The sequence below is a fragment of the Pseudochaenichthys georgianus genome, chromosome 22 (assembly GCF_902827115.2).
Source record: "Pseudochaenichthys georgianus chromosome 22, fPseGeo1.2, whole genome shotgun sequence".
Lineage (NCBI taxonomy): Eukaryota > Metazoa > Chordata > Actinopteri > Perciformes > Channichthyidae > Pseudochaenichthys > Pseudochaenichthys georgianus.
Window position 1 is genome coordinate 25346572 of NC_047524.1, and position 18651 is coordinate 25365222.

The 18651-nt window shown below is 41.1% G+C and overlaps 2 protein-coding genes across 2 annotated transcripts in view; both read left to right on the forward strand.

The window, feature by feature from the left end:
- The first annotated feature begins 559 nt into the window (after window positions 1-559).
- utp25 (UTP25 small subunit processor component) lies at window positions 560-10154 on the forward strand. Its single transcript, XM_034112152.1, has 12 exons — window positions 560-730; window positions 1491-1530; window positions 1686-1881; window positions 2151-2390; window positions 2783-2871; window positions 2973-3383; window positions 4682-4898; window positions 4991-5193; window positions 6907-7089; window positions 7423-7532; window positions 8238-8483; window positions 9301-10154. The coding sequence occupies exons 1-12, from the start codon at window positions 630-632 to the stop codon at window positions 9554-9556; spliced, it is 2292 nt and encodes a 763-aa protein (XP_033968043.1). The 5' UTR covers window positions 560-629; the 3' UTR covers window positions 9557-10154.
- Window positions 10155-13024: 2870 nt separating this feature from the next.
- Window positions 13025-18651, forward strand: part of LOC117467528 (b(0,+)-type amino acid transporter 1) — a 35532-nt gene continuing 29905 nt past the window's right edge. The window contains exon 1 of the mRNA XM_034111192.2: window positions 13025-13774. Within this exon, the coding sequence (XP_033967083.1) occupies window positions 13076-13774 (699 nt within the window). The 5' untranslated portion in view covers window positions 13025-13075. The remainder of the gene's footprint in view (window positions 13775-18651) is intronic.

The following is an 18651-nucleotide window of genomic DNA, read 5'->3' on the forward strand; positions in this document are numbered from 1 at the left end:
CCATCAGTCGATCAGAAGTCAAATCTGTTACAAAAGTGGTTATCAAGCAACAATGGCAAAAACTATGGGACAGTAACATCAAAGGAAGACATGTATACCAGATACAAAGGGAAGTAGGAACAGGAAGCACTTGGGGGAGTAGTAGAAGAGAACAGAGCATTAACAGCAGGATACAATTGGGACACTCTGGATTAAACTCATCACTGCATCTGATTGGAAAACATCCAAATGGCAATTGTGATGGTTGCCAACAACCAGAGACAATACATCATGTATTTTGTAGCTGCCCGGAATATACAAGGCAAAGACTCATTCTGAAAACTGCACTGGAACAACTCAACATCAAGGACATGGATTTCAAGTCAATATATGAAAGTAATTCAAGAAATGAAGCAAACAAGCTGATCTTCAAATTCCTCAAAAACACTGGTCTGAGGACAAGGATTTAATATGAACATTTAATAACTCAACAGTAGGTGGCGATATATGCTCCAAGTGGAAGCGATTCGCCATTAAAGAGAAGAAGAAGAAGAAGAAGAATTCCATTCCTGACCTGAGGATGGTAGTAAAGCTACTGATTAACCACCACCGAAGAAGCTGGAGGACCGCACGTGTAGTCCAGTGTCAACATGGGGAAAAGAAACCAGAAACAGCAGCTTTTTACAACTTTAACCAAGAAACAGAAGAAACACTTAAAGGAATTCGGAGAGGAGCATCCGTTTCATGATGTGTAAGCAGCACAGCAAAGTCCGGCTTGTCTTTAAGTATCAATTTAGCTACTTTTATGTTAGCCATATAGCTAAGTTGCACTCAGCCACCTGTGTTAACAGTCAAGCAGTATACAGTAGGTAATGTTCGCTAAATGTTCTAATGGTGGTATTATTAAAAAACGTGTGACGAATATTTTTCGAAGGGGTACTTGATTTTAACGATATACCCGATATTTGATGCGTTAAGGGTGGTTGACAAGTCAAATAAAAGTTAAATAGCTCATGTGTGCTAATATTTGCTAATGTGTGTACTGTAGATATATCCATTTGTTACAACAATGGCTACAAGAACCAACCACAAGAATATTAACTGCACTATTTTACCTACACAAAAGCCTTTGACTACATGGATGAATTACTCTGTACAGACATTGGATAATAGATTTCATTGGGTTTACAACTCGTAGTAATAGATTTATGTTTATGTCAGTGATGGTTGAGGCATATAAGTTTCCTAACGTGTGTGTTCCGGTAACCTGTCTTTTTGTCCCTAAAATTCTAGACATAGCCTTCCTTCACACTTTCTTCACCATGCTATTGTCTCCATCCATTCTCCAAAATGCACCCCAATTCACTTTTTGGTCAGGTCCTTTGCTTTATCTATACATATTCTAACACCAACATGATAGACCAAGGCCTTTTGTTATCTAGTCAAGTGTGCGGTCAAAAAAATAAATGCTTGTGTTCTAAGAAAGTGACTCAATTTGTGTTTTTATACAGAGTCGGTGCAAGACCTGAAAGAACTGAGATATTGGAACTGGTGAGTAGCTCTGAGGCCCACAGATGGCAATAGCAAGGATCTCCCGTCTGAAATATCTGAAATAAATTGTGGACCACCCAGTCAGACACAGTTTAGTTATTTTGTACCTATACCAAAATGAATATACACATTAAAAGGTGTTCTCCCTGTTAAAGCCAGCCAGTCCAGAACATTCAGATGTTGAGCCTGATGAGTTGGAGGATGGGAATGAGGAAGAGGAGCCCGAGCAGAAATCAGCCTATCAGAAGCTTCTTTCAACTCTCAGCAAAGCCACCAGTAATGACCAGAGTGAAGAAGAGAGCACAGATGATGATGATGAGGAGGAGGAGGAAGAAGAGCTTCTTGGTGACGGTGAGTTTTATTTTTTCCAGCACATAGTGAGGACAGGAGCTGCATCGATCAGTTGACTAATGGATTAATTTAGTATAAAGACAGATAAATAATCAACCACTGTTTTGATAGTTGATTAACCTTTAATGGAAAAATGCAGTTTTCATATATATACATATACATACGTCGCTTAATCCAGATTGTAAATAATCATTGGTTGCACCCTCACGGAGGACGCTATAGGCCAACTTGATGCAGCTGTCTGAATACTGTTTTGCTCCAAATCGTAGTGGACAGTGATGGAGTTGATGATGACAGTGAGCATGGTGAAGAAGATGAAGGAGGTGAGGAAGAACCTGAGGATGCAAATGAGGCACTGACTGAAGCGCTGGAAGGAAAGGAGATGAAGGAGGCAGGAGATGAGTTTGAAGACAAGGAACATGAGACTCAGTTCTGTCTGGAGACCAACTTCACAGAGGACGGAGGACAAGAGGACGCTGACAGCGATGCAGAGCAGGATGACCGCAAGGGTAAGAAAAAGATTCATAGCAATTAATAGTTATGTCAAATATGTCATCCTACATTCCCTGTCTGGATGCACGTTATGTCATCCTTTGTATTTCCAAAATAAGTGTACTCCCTGCTTTATAAAAAAAGGTTAAGGAATATTAAACCCAAAAACTCTTTTTTAATGTGGCTTTTAATTGAATTGTATTTATTTTAATTGTATTCTTAATGTATTATTCTGTTCTTGTTTTTGTCAGCCCTGTGTTTATGACTTCTGTTGGTATTAAGTGTTTTTAATCACACAGGTATGTGTTACTCTGTGTATTGTATAGGGGGGGGGGTAGTTTTGTTGTTTTGTTTATTGTTTTATTATTGGGTTTGTGAAGCGCTTTCAATTATGTTTCTGTTTGTACAGACATATTTGTGCAGCATTTGAACACAGAGCTTAGTGAAGACGATGTGCAGAAGATGACGTCGGGCAGCAAAACTAAGGCTCAGATTACGGTATGAAGTGCACAATTCTTCAAGATCAACCACCTTTTTATTAAAGTAAATTCTAACTGCAGTTGATGTGTTTTACTTTCTGCGTTTCCCCCTACATTTAGTGGCCAAAACTGGGCTCTTTACTTTGTACCAATCCCCTGGAGAAGTTTGGACCCATCGGCCCCCACAGAGACACAAACCTGCCAGTGTTCCACAGGATTCTGGAGAGCCACTGGGGAGATCTGAACAAGATCTCCAACTTTAAGGGGGTGTCGGAGGAGATCAGCCCACTGCAGCAAGAGCTGCTGTCTCTGATGGGCTCCTACAAGGACTTCTACTTCCCAGAGATGTGTCCTGTGAACCAGGGCCCACAGGTCTGCAGCACATACTGCCTCCACGTTCTCAACCACGTGCTGAAGGCCAACTCCAGAGTCCTGGCCCACAACGCGCTGCTGAGGGAGCAGAAGACCCAGAACAGAGCTGGAGCTGAGCCAAAGGACGAACCCAGAGACCAGGGACTGACCCGGCCCAAGGTGAAGTCCTGGATACATTATGATTGGCTTCTCAACGGAGCTCCATTTAACTTTTTTAAACTCCCACAAAACCGTGTAATTTTAGTGTATTTTGTGCCCGTTTTAGTCTCAAATACCAAGAGTACTGTATTAGTAATACATTGCTAATTTCCTCTCTGGTTTTCAGGCTGAATCACATTTTATACTTTTTTTTTTTAAGAGTTTGCCGTAGTACACACAGTGTTGGGTATGACGCGTTACAGTATACTAATGAATTTTGGGTAATATACTACCCGTTACAATTCGCAGTAACGCAGTTACAACTCATTTTAACTTGAAATGAAATGGTGTTTTGTTTTTTAAGAATTTACCAACATTGTGAGACATTCCGACACCAGAGAAAAATTGTGCGGGTAGATTAGTAAGCCTGGTGTTTACCCTTCAGGTTCATCATTTATCTGACGTCCAGCGCTCCGTCTCTTAATCTCTTTTCCTTTCTCTTTCTTGATCCTCCTTAGCAACCTTCATTATAGTCCTTGACAGTGGTCTGTACTGCTGTATTAACAACGTGTCATATGTTAAGAATTTACAATCAGAATCGAGTATTCGACTAAGCCGTGTAATACAAGTTGTTAGTAGCCTTAAGGGCCAACACGGTTGTTATGCTAAACCACATCGCCCTTCACTGGATGTATAATGAGCTGCACTAAACTACATTTTAGCATTTAAAATACCTTTCTTTTGCGGTTATTTTGGTAAAGTAACTCAAAAGTAATATAAAAGTAGTGTAACTCATTACATTTCAGAGACAGTAATGTTGTAATGTAACGTATTACTTAAAAAAGACCGTAATATGTACTGTATTACATTTTGGAAGTAACTTGCCCAACACTGAGTACACATTTGTGTAGAGGGGTGCCATGCCTTAGATGTAAGGGGGATTATGTTGTTACACATTGTAAAACTTTCATTAAAAACATTGTTTTAGTGTTTAAAAACGTAGAAATCATTACGGAAATCATTAATTTCACTTCTCCCAGCCTGTCAGCGAAATGGAGTGAATCACATTTCCCCTTGAACAGCATACAATTCACAAATAATGTGTTATATGAAATGCAAAACATTTCAGTCACTCCCTGATTGTTAGATTTAAAAAACAGTTTATTAGGTGATGCTGCCCCAGCCTATACTTAAGCAGCAGTATGGATTATTGGGAACCCACAGTGACATTAATGTCCTCTGCTATCATCGTCTTTCTAAATTATTCCACAATATTACATTTTCCAGCTCTGATTTAGATGTTTTTCTGATTATTCCAGGCCCTGATCCTGGTTCCGTTCCGCGCCGGAGCTCTGCGAGTCGTCCAGACGCTCATCGGCTTGCTGGAGACCAAAGGCAAAAAGATCGTGGTGAGCAATAAGAAGAGGTTCAAAGATGAGTTCGGAGAGGAGGAAGATGAAAATCCGTCCAATCTGCAGAGACCAGACGATTACCGCACCATCTTCTCGGGCAACGTGGACGATCACTTCAGGATAGGTACAGTTTAGTAAACCTGAATCAACATACTCTTGGATATCCTCCCTGAGTCTTTCTGTTTTAATCTTGTTGTTGTCCTCTTTCTTGAACAGGCATCTCCATCGTGAGGAACAGCATACGTCTGTACGCCCCCTTTTACTCCTCCGACATCATCATTGCGTCTCCGCTGGGCCTCCGCACAGTGCTGGGAGCAGAAGGAGAAAGTAAGAGAGACTTTGACTTCCTCTCCTCCATCGAGATGCTGGTGGTGGACCAGGCGGACGTCTTACTCATGCAGAACTGGGAACACGTGTTGGTGAGAATATCACCTGCTTGCAACGCTACACATAAGCCGCGCTCACACCGCAGTACTTTTCCCACTTTAGTTCCGATATAGTTCCGAAATGTCGCGTTCACACCAAAAAGAGCCGGAACTAAAATGAGTTCATCAGAACCTTTTCACCCCCTTTTCCGTCCCTGCTAGAGAGCAGGGACTTTCGTGGGAGAAAAAGGTTCCTGTGTCTGATTGGCTGGGCGGATTGCAGACCACGCCCCGTAAAACACCAAAAGGTTTCGTGAAGCCGCCATTTTATTAGCATTATTAGCATTAGCCCAGTGCAGAAAAGCAGAGAGACTAACTTATGGTAACACAAAAGAAAACATGGGAGCGGTGGAGATGAGGAGGTGTCGGCGTTCTAGCGATTTACTCGGAAGGCTTCAGCAGAAGCTGCTGGGACTCCCAGCAGCTTCTGCTGGAGCCAGTCCCCAACTCCGGGGACTTCGGGTGGCAGTGTACGCCGTGAAGTGGTTTGCGGCCTGCCAGTAAACCCAAAGCAGAAGAAGAAGTGACGTCAGCGGCTTAATTTGCCTAATCCACCCCCAGGAACCTATTTTCCGGTGTGAACGCGATCTATACATAGTTCATGAGAACTCTTTAGTTCTCATGAACCTTTGTGGGAAAAGTACTGCGGTGTGAATGCGCCTATTGCTGCGTTATGACATCAGCTGTTTTTTTTGGGAAGGATGTGACGCCATCTGCTGTTCATTTGAGAATTGGATTAATCACAACATATTGAAATGTTGCATTTAACTCTAAAGGCCAATCAGACTTTCAGCATGTTTTTGTGAAAGTATTTTTGGATTCTGATTTGTAAAAGTCACGATTGAAAACTCGGTTGTAATGAAAAATAAATGTATGGCTTAAGGGAAAGTAGTGCACCTTTTTTATGTGATCTTTTTAGTAAATGTTAAAGGTTATTGTAGTCCATTGAAGATATTAGTTTGAAAGAAAGCTTAGTTCTACTGCTCGCGGAGCCATGCTGCATTGCCTTCATGTACCAGGATGCATTGTGCTCAAGCTTCTGACACCCAGCCCTTACACTGTGGGTATACTTAAAAAGGTGCGGTTTCCTAGTGCAATCAAGCGTGAACTAAGATGGCAACAACTCTATTTTCAACATCGTCAAAGACAGTGCATTGCAGCTTTGCTCCTTCTGTTTTTAACTCTAATACTAAAAGCCCCACCTAAACTCACTCAGCATTTGACCAAGTGCTAACTCAACAAAAACATACTATTGCATTCGGTGAAAAAACTATTTGCTCAATGAAAATCTGCCCCCAAAGCCATGCTGTTATGGTCATCCTCTTAGAAAGTGATACATTGGTGTCTCATTCCAGTGTTTCCCACAGATCTGAAATATTAACTTGTGGTGGTAGCCGGGCACGAGGAGGGAGAAAGAAAGAAACGTCTTCTGTGTTTCTCGTAAGGTCTCCCTTTCTGTTGGTCGCTTGTTACCGGACCCTTCACGCGATAGCAGAGCGAACAGGTACAGGAGGCGTAGAGCGAGGGATCATTGTCCACTAGTTAATCGATCGCAGATGGCGTCTTGCTCACGGACGGATAACAAAAAACCTAAATGGGTCGTGAAATATACTTTGGCGGCCGTTAATATACCTGGGCGGTCCGCCCAAGTACAGTCTATGTGGGAAACCCTGCATTCAATTAATGACACGATCCGTCTCTCTACAGCATGTGATGCAGCACATTAACCTGCAGCCGCTGGACCCTCATGGAGTGGACTTCTCCAGGGTGAGGATGTGGAACCTGAACAACTGGGCCCGGCACTACCGGCAGACGATGGTGTTCAGCTCCATCCAGGACCCTCAGATCAACAACATCCTCACCAAGCAGTGCGCCAACTACCGCGGACAGGTACGTCATACAGTTAGCATTACAACACTTTGTCGCACACGCAGTTATTTAAATCAACAAATTGTCACAAGGCAGAAGTAATAATAATAAATTAATACATTTAATTTATATAGCGCTTCTCATCTGCCAAGACAAATCTCGAAGCGCTCAGAGTGAAGTGATCTTATAAACCGTTTTCCTATTTAAACTAGAGATACTTTTTTCCCACACATTGTCAAAATAACCCTATTACTTTAGTCATCTGGATATCTCAAGAAATCCCTGGTTTCTGCACTGCAATTCGATTATGTTGGTTATTTTAAAGTTGATTTCCCTCTTTTTTTTAACTCACAGATTGCGACCAAGAACATGCCGGAAACTGGCTCCATCTGTCAGGTGCTGGTTCAGCTGCCTCACGTGTTCCAGATGTTCCCCTCCGACAGCTTCATGGACCATGATGCACGGTAAGCTGGTCAATCACATAATGCCATCATCGCCTGACCAAGTGTGGTCTCTATGAGATAGACCAGGGTTTTCGATATGCTTCACGGTAAATATCATGTGGCCATTGATTCATTGAGCAACACAGTGGACTACCACTTTTACCCTGACACCAGTAAATGTGTGACAATTAGCAGCTCTTGTTTGCAGTGTATCCATGGTTAAACAGACAGCTGCCACTGGATATTTCTGATGCTACAAAAAAAAAAACGTACCTGTTAAGATATAGATTTGTGCGATATTGATAATATCCTAGAGCCAATATACTTTCTTATGAAATACTTCTATATGGATATTGCAACAATATTGTAGGGTTGGTGCTTTTTGCAATTTCGATAAATACTCATCAGTTATGTGAATATAAGGACTTTGTGGGTGATACCAGATTATATTATTTACTATAATGCCCTTTTTTTTAAAACAAGGAAAAACAACTCTTGTGACATTATCTTAAATGTAACACACATTAAGAGTCGGACCCAAATGTTATTAATATGTTTGATTTATTGCCAGGCACTAGCGAGATATACTATAATTTTACTGTAAATGTTCAGCTCCTTTATTTGAGCATATCTTTTGGTCTGATTTAAATCTGACAATCGCTCGGTTCATCCGAACAAAATATAAAGCTCTTGTTTTATTCCCGCTGTTCCCCACCCTGCCCGTAGGTTTCAGTTCTTTTTAGATAAAGTGCTGCCTCAGTACAGGGACTCTGTTATGTCCCACACGCTGATCTACGTCCCGTCTTACTTTGACTACGTCCGGTTGCGCAACCACATGAAGAAAGAGGAGATCAACTTCGCCAGCATCTGCGAGTACTCCAGCAAGTCGGAGGTGTCACGAGCCAGACACTTCTTCCAGAAAGGAGATCATCAGTTCCTGCTCTTCACTGAACGCTTCCACTTCTACAAGAGGTCAGCTCTTTTTCTAAACTGATAACCTTAACAATAAGTGTACTGATGAGCATGAGCATATACAAACAGCACTTGGGACTGCCGGCGATATCTTTTGATGGATACATGATGGTTGCTAAGCAATGAAGATGCACCCTTATCTTTAGTTTTTAAGTTATTGCACATAAAACATTTGAAAACGGTCAAAGTGCCCGCTCTAGTGTCAAAGACTGTTAACTTTATTACTTTATTACTGATAAGAGTAAACATCACGTGTTTCCCTAACAAATGAATAACAGATGTCATTCCTTTTAAAGAGTTCAGGGACCTCTTACTTTATGTGTGGAGTTCAATCCAATCATATCTGGTTTACTCACGTTATTTGGAAATGACTGTCACTGTCTTTTGTTTCTTTATTGTAGTCAATTGTTATTAAAAACACTAATACGTTTTTTTTAATGACACAAATTAACATTGTAATTCTGTTGTTCTTCATATGTTTTTGAAGGCCTTCTGATAGAATCATGATTTGACTAGGTGTTGTAACGCTCCTGGTGATTTCCTGTGTCTTTGAAGGTCTTATTATAGATACCCTTTTCTTTCTTAAAGAGGCCCTCTTATGCTCATTTTTGTAGGAGAGAAACTGTATACACTAAACACTGTTTACCGTATTTATATCAGTAGGAAGCAATAATCAGAAATGATTGCTTCCTACAGTTGGAAAGTACTTGTTGAAAAGTGTTGTAAAAATATCTTTGAAGAACTGTAACAGTCTGTGATATGATTTTTTTTTTTAATGTAATGTTTAAACTCTGATTTCTTCATTTTTTTTATTTAGGTATACCATCAAAGGGATCCAGAACCTGATATTTTATGGCTTGCCCTCCTACCCGCACTTCTACAGCGAGGTGTGTAACATGCTGGCAGCGGGGGGTCGGGGGGAGGAGGCCAGCTGGACTTGCACCGCCCTCTACTCCCGCTACGATGCCCACAAGTTAGCTGCCATCTCTGGAGTGCAGCGAGCCGGACAGATGCTGCACTCCAACAAGACTGTTCACCTCTTTGTTACAGGAGGGGAGGATAAAGCCTCCTGATGGAGAGGGACACATTAAAGAGAGACACTTCATAAAACCAAGGGAGATATCTACTGTCCACCGTTACAGCAGGAGGATCTGTTGTTGAATGAAAGTCGCCTCGTGACGCATCAGTCTTGAAAATGTGGATAAACACCAGATTAAAACATAACTATGGGTTTGGTGAATGTGTCGTAGATGGAAGCCATCCAGAGATATTGGTCACAAAATGAAGAGATCATAAAAAATAGTCAAACTGTGTTCTAAAGCTCCTAGGTGATCAGGCTGTTGAAATGTTGAATGAATGTGTATTTCCAGTTTATATACATACATTTTTCTTCCCTTTTTAATTGTTAAAAGTTCATATTTGTAGCAATACAATCCTGATTCACTATGGTTGTAACAATGATGGCAAACCCAATATAAAAGCCTTTCAAATTAAAGCTGGGGTACGCTGATTATTTTTGGCATCATTGTACATTAAATATCTACGAGAAAGCTATACTTAAACACCTGTGGTAACGTTTTTATATACGGTTCAAATAAGTCTTTACTATGGCATTTTTACAAAAGCAAACGCTGTTTTAAGATGGTGAAAACAATAAACGGCATAATATCCTGAACGAGTATTTGTTAACACTTCAAAGAAACCCCCCCAAATTAAGACGCACATCAAAATAGTTGGACATTATCAGGAAAGTGGTGGAAAATAGTTGAGCTTTAAGGTTCTTTATTTTGTCATGCGAACATAGCTACAGTGTAGTTATGCCGATGAAATTCTTAGGTCACAGGCTTCTCCAACAGAGCAACACAATAACACAGATAAACAGACAAATATAGTGCAAGTAAATAGTAATATAGTAAATACAAAAGAAAAATAGTTTGCAATAGTGCAATAAGAGTCTATACAAGTTATTGGAATGATATATTAGATAAATAATTACTAAGTAGCAGATGAATGTTATGGATGTTGTTTCAGCAGTGCAGGTGTTTAGCAGTCTTATTGCCTGTGGGATGAAACTGTCTCTGAGTCCGGTGGTCTTAGTCCGGATGCTTCGGTAACGCCTGCCAGACGGCAGCAGACTGAACAGTTTGTGGCTGGGGTGATGGGGGTCTTTTGTAATCCGGAGGGATTTCTTCCTGAGCCGCTGGGAGTTCAGGTCCTCCATGGATGGCAGCTCCGTCCTGGTGATGTTCTGTGTAGTTTTCACCACCCTCTGTAAAGTCTTACGATTGAGGGCGGTGCAGCTGCCGTACCAGGCCGTGATGCAGCCAGTCAGGGTCCTCTCTATGGTGCACCTGTAGAAGGTCAGGATCCTCTCTATGGTGCACCTGTAGAAGGTGAACTAAGAACTTTAGTCTAAGTTATCTCAGTGGGTCTCAAACGTTTTGGTCACGATTAATGTAAACAATTATTTCCGAGGCACACGTTTATATGATCATTATAGTTATAAAATGAAAAACAGGTATGAAATACTATATGAATAAGAATAAAGTTTAAAAGGGTGATTTGTAAAATATCCATAAAGAAAAAGTAAATCTGTTTACAGTTCTGTTTGATTGATTGAAAAGTTTATTAACAGCTTGTATATTGGGTACAGTACAGTACAGCTAAAAAAATACAATTGTTAAGGGGATGCAGACCAGAGAAAGACTTTCGTCTTGTTTACATCAGGGTCCCCCATTTCCAATTCATCATATTATTTAAGACATATAAGACATATTTGACATACAGATGGCTTATTTACAATTTACATACAGGTGGTTTTTTACATACAGATTGCTTATTTACAATTTTCATTTTAGATTTCGTTCTAATACATCCTAATCGGACATTTAAGACATACCAAGTCTACAGATATACAGTTAGTAACATAATCTAAAATGCGAGTACATACATAGATGGGGGGGGGGGGAAGCTGTCCATTGTACGACCGGTTGAGATTTGTACCATTACCGGGGCAAGTTTTGCAATGCTCTCTCCCGAAGGTGCTCTTTAAGAGAGGTTTTGAAGGTAAGTATAGTTTGACTTTCCTTTACAGTTGTGGGAAGAGCATTCCACCTTGATGTGGCATAATTTCATATGGGTGTTGAGAGAGGTATCCATAGATCTCTTCATTTTGCTCTCAACGTGCACCAGATTGATGCTTTTAACTTCAATATTTAAAAATAAATCTTCCCGGGGGAGCATGCCCCCGGACCCCCCTATGTGAGGTCCACACACCACCTATAAAAATAGCACTTTACCCCTGCTTACACCTATATATTGTGAGCTGCTTATCGGGCCTTCATTGTAACAGTCGCGGGAACACTGTGTATTTGCGTGGGGAGTGTTGCAGTAGAACATTCCACTGTAGCGCCCGGTACATTAATGGGAAACCCTAAATGTTTGAGCACCCTCTATGAAACGTCAAGCTACCCCACAGTATCCCCAAAATAAATCTCTTGCGCCGCCACTGAGCCTGACTATTTGTGTTGGGGGGGCCTGACTTTTTTTTTCCTCCAAAGGGGGGGCCTGACAGAAAAAGTTTGAGAACCACTGGACTAACCGCTCAAAGCACTTCATAATGATGGAGGTGAGGTGCTTTTGAGCGGTTAGTCAGCTTTAAGATAAGACGAGTTACAAAATACAATAAACACAGCAGCATAATAGTAAAGCTGTACACTAAAAGTCCTGTAAAAAGAGCAATTAAATATATACAGCAAAAATTAAACATAGACGGTTAAACTATAAACTATCAGCAACAGCCGATATTGTATCTAGCTAGAGCCTTGTAACACAGTATTCTTAAAGGGCTTTACAAAACATGTTGGCAAAAAACAGGGCGGAATTTAATATTGGATCACAGTGGCAGATGTGTACCAAAAGGAAAGTAACAAAGGAAGCGTGGGCAAATGTCTGGGAAGGGTTTAAGACAGAGGAGAGAGCTGTAGGATAAGGGCTGTATTCTCAATTTTTGGCTTTTTTATTTTTTATTATGGATCTCTTTGCCAGATGAAGCCCAAAATAAACTGCCTACTTGCAGCTTTAAATACGGGAGTGTTGCCGTTATTATCCGGTTAAGAATTGTAGAAGTTTTAAGCCAGACGAATTTAAAGTAGTACTACTTATGCTAATGCAAAACTATTTTGTAAAAACGTTTTTCCAAATGTCTTCGGGAGTGATTTTTGTGGATGTTAAACACAAGCTTAAAGGATAAGCAATGCCAGCCGGTAGACCAAGGGAACGAGTTTGAGAATCTGGTAAATAACTGATCGGTTTTATAGACTTTATGAGCCCAGCTTACTCAGTTGTTCTGTTTATCTGACCTCCTGAAAAAAGGAATACTGTCAACAAATAAATCGGACGAACCCAGGGCCATTACAGTGCGTTTCTACCCTTTAAAAAAAAAAGATAAGAGACAAAGCAAAACGGACACCTTACATAGCCAACCACGTAATTATTAACTGCCTGAGTTGCTGCAATAGTGACTTTGGCCACATAATTATAGTCGTTCCTCCATTGGTGGCGGTCCCGGACAATAGGTCACATCTGGAATTATGGACGACAAGACAGAGAAGCTCAACCTGAAGCGGGAAGTTGGGCTGGTGGGAGCCGTGTCCCTCATCAGTGGGACGATGATTGGATCTGGGATCTTCATGTCCCCACAGACGGTGCTCTCCACCATAGGCAGCCCTGGAGCCAGTTTGGTTGTGTGGGCATGCTGTGGCTTACTGGTTATAATGGCGTCTTTCTGCTACGCTGAGCTGGGCACTGTTATCAAAGAATCCGGGGGGGAGTACATCTACATCCTGAAAACCTCAGGCCCGGTCATGGCCTTCATGCTAATCTTCAGCTCTGTGTTGTTTGTGAGACCTGCTGGTGTCGCCGGCATCTCACTGAGTTTTGCTCAATACGTCGTGGCTCCTTTCTACACAGACTGCCCCCCTCCGTTGCTGCTGGTGAAGGGCATGGCTGCAGTTTCAATATTAGTGATTGCCACCGTGAACTGCCTTAATGTTCGCTTTGCAATGAAAATCCAAGTTTTTTTTATGGTGGCCAAGCTTCTGACGCTGGTGGTCATCATAATAGGAGGGTTGGTGATGCTCATAAGAGGGCACACTGAAAACTTTGAAAACTCCTTCGAGAACACAAATGTGGGCCTCAATCCAATTGGGATTGCTTTCTACCAAGGACTGTGGTCCTATGATGGCTGGAACAACCTGAATTATGTAACTGAAGAGTTAAAACGTCCAGAGGTAAGTAAGTTAAAGGTTATATGGGTTTTTTGTGGAAGCGGTTAAACATTGAAGGATTAGAAGAAGATAAGGAACAATGTGCAATCTATTTAATTCATACACTGGCCGTCTCCCCAAACATCACCTTAAAACAATATTTATTACGCTTTTTTATTAAAGCCATGACAACACCCATTGTAGAATATACAGCCCTGGAAAAAGTGGCTGTCAAATGTTGAGGTCACAAGTTTAACTTTTTTAGGGTTTGGGTTTGACATGAACACTGCTGTTTAAAATAATAATAAAATACTGATATTTCGCCAAATTCCAAGTTTCATTTTAGAGCATTTATAGGCAGAAAATCCAAACTTTTCAATATAGAAAAATATGCAATTGTTTCAGACTTTGAAAATGAAAAGCAAACAAAGTTTATGTATGGATTTGTATATAACACATTAGAACAGTCACAGTGGTTCTCAAACTTTTTCTGGCAGGCCCTCCCTTTGGAGAAAAAAATAAGTCGGGGCCCCCCAACACAAATAGTCACGTAATGGGCCAAGTTAACATTTATTAAAATACATCAATATGAACGTGTGGATTCCTTTGCTAGAACAGTGGTAATAAAACAATGCTCCATAAGTCTGTGTGGTCAAAAAATAAATACATAATACAATTGTGCAATCCCTTTGCTAGAACAATAACTTATAATACTTTGCCACTTTGCAATTTGTGCAAAAAAATGAAAAGAAAGAAAATGCTGATATTTGGCAAGAAAGTGTGTCTGTGGCTGCAATGAGCCTGTTTTTCACTGCACATTTCTTCAAAACGGGGTTGCAGGCTCAGTGGCGGCGCCAGAGCTTTATTTTGGGGTGCTGTGGGGTAGCTTGACATTTCATAGAGTGTGCTCAAACATTTAGGGTTTCCAGTTAATGTACCGGTTGCTACAGTGGAATGTTCTACTGCAACACTCTCCACGCAAATACACAGTGTGACAGTTACAATGAAGGCTCGATAATCAGCTCACGGCATATAGGTGTAAGCAGGGGTAAAGTGCTAATTTTATAAGTGGGGGGTGGACCTAACCTCCTCTAGGGGGGTCCGGGGGGATGCTCCCCCGGGAAGATTTTTAAATATTGAAGTTAAAAGCATCAATCTGGTGCACTTTGAGAGCAAAATGAAGAGATCTACAGTATGGATACATCTCTCAAAACCCATTTGAAACAGAACTGTAAACAGATTTACTTTTTCTTTATGGATATTTTACAAATCACTCCCCTTTTAAATACAAGGGACACAGAGACCCAGACGTACTTGTACTGCACTGTATCATATTATTTTCGAATCAATGATTATTTTTTTTCCAAACTATTTTTCTTCCTGGTCTCTCGCCTGTCATGCCTGTGCACATACAATAATATTTGGTGGAATTTCATGAATCTTGGCAATCTTGGAGCCTTTGTTCGTCCCACAGTGGGGAAATTCACGGCGTTTTCACATTGCTGTTGGGTGACTGTTGCTCATGGCCAGGGTGGACTGGTGTTCTGGGAATTTTTCTGCTGAGCTGGTCTGTTTGTCTGACCGGCCTTCACTACACCGGGCTGGCCCAATCTCATCTTTATTCCCCCTCAGGCATTAAGGTCTTGGCAAATGTAGGTGCTGTAAAGTCACTGGCAAAAGTGAGTTACTATGGCCAGGTAATCGTTTGGTAATGTCAGCCGATGTGAATTTCGACAAAAAGGCCTAATATGGTATTTTTGAATATAACAGCCTATCAAAGAAAATAAAGTAAATGTGTGTGTGTTAAAGCAGCTGCCTTTGGTTTGATGGCATATGACCATCTATCTTTCCATTGATCCCAATCCAGATGCTTTAGCAAAGAAAACCCAGTCAGCAGAGCTCAAAGTGATTAAGAAGCTGCCACATTGGAACTCATATGAAATAAACAGCTGATTATAGGGTGTGTGCTTCTAACACAGACACAAAACAACTGGTGGTTTCTATGCATGAAATAGTGAGAAAATATGCCGCTGGTTAATCATTATTTAACTTATTTTCTCCATAAAAGCTGTTGGGTTGAAAGCAAAACAGGTGAAAAGTGAATTCACTGTAGTATACAGAAGTTACTGTTGATGCCGTGGCTTTATCTGAAGACGTAATTAGATTTATGGACCGGGACATATATTTATTTAGATATTTTTTAAACAAGATTTAATAATTAGCTGTAATGTTTCTTTCTCTGCTTAGGTAAATCAAGGGGGATGTATCTCTGGAGCCTTGTTATCTCACCACGGGCAAACAAGAATATTTATATTGCTAAGTGTTCATTTCAATGTATTATTGTTTAACTATTACTGTTTAATATTACTGCTAAAACAATCACAAATTGCGTTTATTCACAAATGTTGTGCAAGGATCAAATCAATCAGTAGTCTGGCTTTGATGCAAATGAACAGGCTCGGCAGTTCATTGAAGCTGATCAGCAGGGGGGTGACTCTCTTGGTTTCACACCTGATGGCCCATCGGAAAGTGCCACAGGTCTCCCACCTATGGAGCACATAGTGTATTTGAGTTTGCTTGACAGGTGTTTTTTTCAGCGTCATTGTTATTCTCTTTATGTCAAAATTACTGCCAAAAACGTTTGGCCTCTCTAATTTCTGTCCCATTCCCGGAGTGGGCTTCTCTTCTCATGGCCCAAGCAGTTCATTAGCATTACAATGTGTCCTTGATCATACTTAAGCAATATATTGTAAAGGTAAAAGTATGAGCATCAAACATTAGGTAGTGTAAACATTTTAATTATGGAGACAGTCCATTTTCAAAATAATAAAAGACTACATATTATTGAATTACAATTCAGATTATAAAATAAAATATACTTTATTTGCTCCAATTTTTTTGTTGCACTTTATTAGAAATTAAAAAGCGTAAAACATAAACAATTATATAGCTGGCATGTGTGCAATATTATAAATAAATACTGTTTTAAAAGTAATGTGTCACATTTCCCTGTGAAAATAATGGATAAAGAATATGTGATTATCTTTGTGTATCTGTGAAGGAAGGGCCATCTCATCGTAAAACCCTGCAATCGAACAAATGGGCATGTCTACACTGGAATCAACGCCTTCTCAGGAAACAGGGCAAGGGTTAGGGAATGCCTTTGAGGAGACAGTAGCAGTCCAACAATGGAGAGTGACACAAAGAGGATCAATCTGAAGAGGGAAGTGGGCCTTATAGGATGTATATCATTCATTGCTGGCACCGTTATAGGATCTGGGATTTTCATCTCCCCCCAGTTTGTGCTGGCTGCTATCGGCAGCCCCGGGGCAAGTTTTATTATATGGACCCTCTGTGGTTTCATATCCATGCTAGCAGGACTTTGCTATGCTGAACTGGGAACAGTCATACCAGAGTCTGGAGGAGAGTTTATCTACATCCTGCGGACAGCCGGAAAAGTGGTGGCCTTTATGTTTTCCTTCAGCTTCATCGTGGTCATGAGGCCTGCCAGTGCCACAGGAGTTGCTCTGAGCTTTGCTGAATATGTTGTTGCCCCCTTCTACACCGGCTGCACCCCTCCAATAATGGTAGTAAAGTGCATAGCTGCAGCAGCTATCATGGGTCTGACTGCCGTTAATTGTCTGAGCGTACGCTTGGCTGTCCGCATCCAGGTGGTTTCCATGGTATTCAAACTGGTTGCACTGGCCGTGATCATATTGGGAGGTGCTGTGATGCTTTTCCAGGGACACACTGAGAACTTTGAAGAGCCCTTTGAGAACACAAATGCTGATATCAGCTCCATTGGCATTGCTTTCTATCAGGGTTTGTGGTCCTATGGCGGGTGGAACACTTTGAATTACCTAACTGAGGAACTGAAGAATCCAGAAGTAAGAGTTTTACTGTTTGCACAATTAACTTTCATTTTCAATATTTTCTTAATTACCATACAGTTTACTTATAATGTATAAAGATCTTGTTGTTATCATGTGTGACAAATCAAAAGTCCAGAGATGGTATACATTTAGGCTGCAGCCACACGAGGACTAAAACAGCTAAACGCATAGGATTAACGCAAACGCAATTGCAAAAAAGCTTCCGTCCACACGCAATAGTTATCCGGATAGTGTCTGTCCACACGAGACCGCTCCGTTTAGCTCCAACCGCTGGAGAAGCTGCAGTACATATGCAGGAGCCTGTACGTGGCGCTGTAACTTCCTCCACAAAAGCAGCGGAGAATAAACAGAAGGGCAACCATGACAACCATGCTTCTTCGCTGCTTTTGTGGAGGAAGTTACAGCGCCACGTACAGGCTCCTGCATATGTACTGCAGCTTCTCCAGCGGTTGGAGCTAAACGGAGCGGTCTCGTGTGGACAGACACTACTAGTAGACACAGTGGCGGCGCCAGAGTATTTTTGTTGGGTAATCTATGGTAGGGCTAACCCATACAGTGGTGGGGCTCAAGTCAGTATTTGTAATGTAATTACATACACGCTATATCGCACCCCTTGACAGTGAAACGCACGCGTGAGGCTTTTATTAGTCTCCTTTTATCAGCTAAATTACATCGAGAGCAACAGGTGTGAGTTAAACAATACAATAGCCTATTCTGCTAATTCCACGTTGTTACAACATGCTACACAGCGGCAGAAACAAGAAAAGTTGGCATATAGAATTGACACGGAGAGGGAGAGAGGGGGAGACAGAGGGAGAGAGACACAGGTAAACAGAGAGAGAGAGAGACAGCACACAACATGTGGCCTGTGTCTCTATTGTCATACAAAATACTTTTTCAAATGACCCATTATTACAAAATATATTCAAAACTCACTATTCACTCTTCAGATGGGTCGTGTGACTCTGGCACCTGTTCGACTTGCGAGGGCGTTTCAGAACAAATCTA

Excerpts from the sequence above, each read along its gene's own strand:
- utp25 (XM_034112152.1), top strand. The coding sequence starts at position 630 with ATGGGGAAAAGAAACCAGAAACAGCAGCTTTTTACAACTTTAACCAAG. Across the intron at positions 3,384-4,681 it reads AGGGACTGACCCGGCCCAAG|GCCCTGATCCTGGTTCCGTT; the intron begins GTGAAGTCCTGG and ends TGATTATTCCAG. Across the intron at positions 7,533-8,237 it reads TTCATGGACCATGATGCACG|GTTTCAGTTCTTTTTAGATA; the intron begins GTAAGCTGGTCA and ends CCCTGCCCGTAG.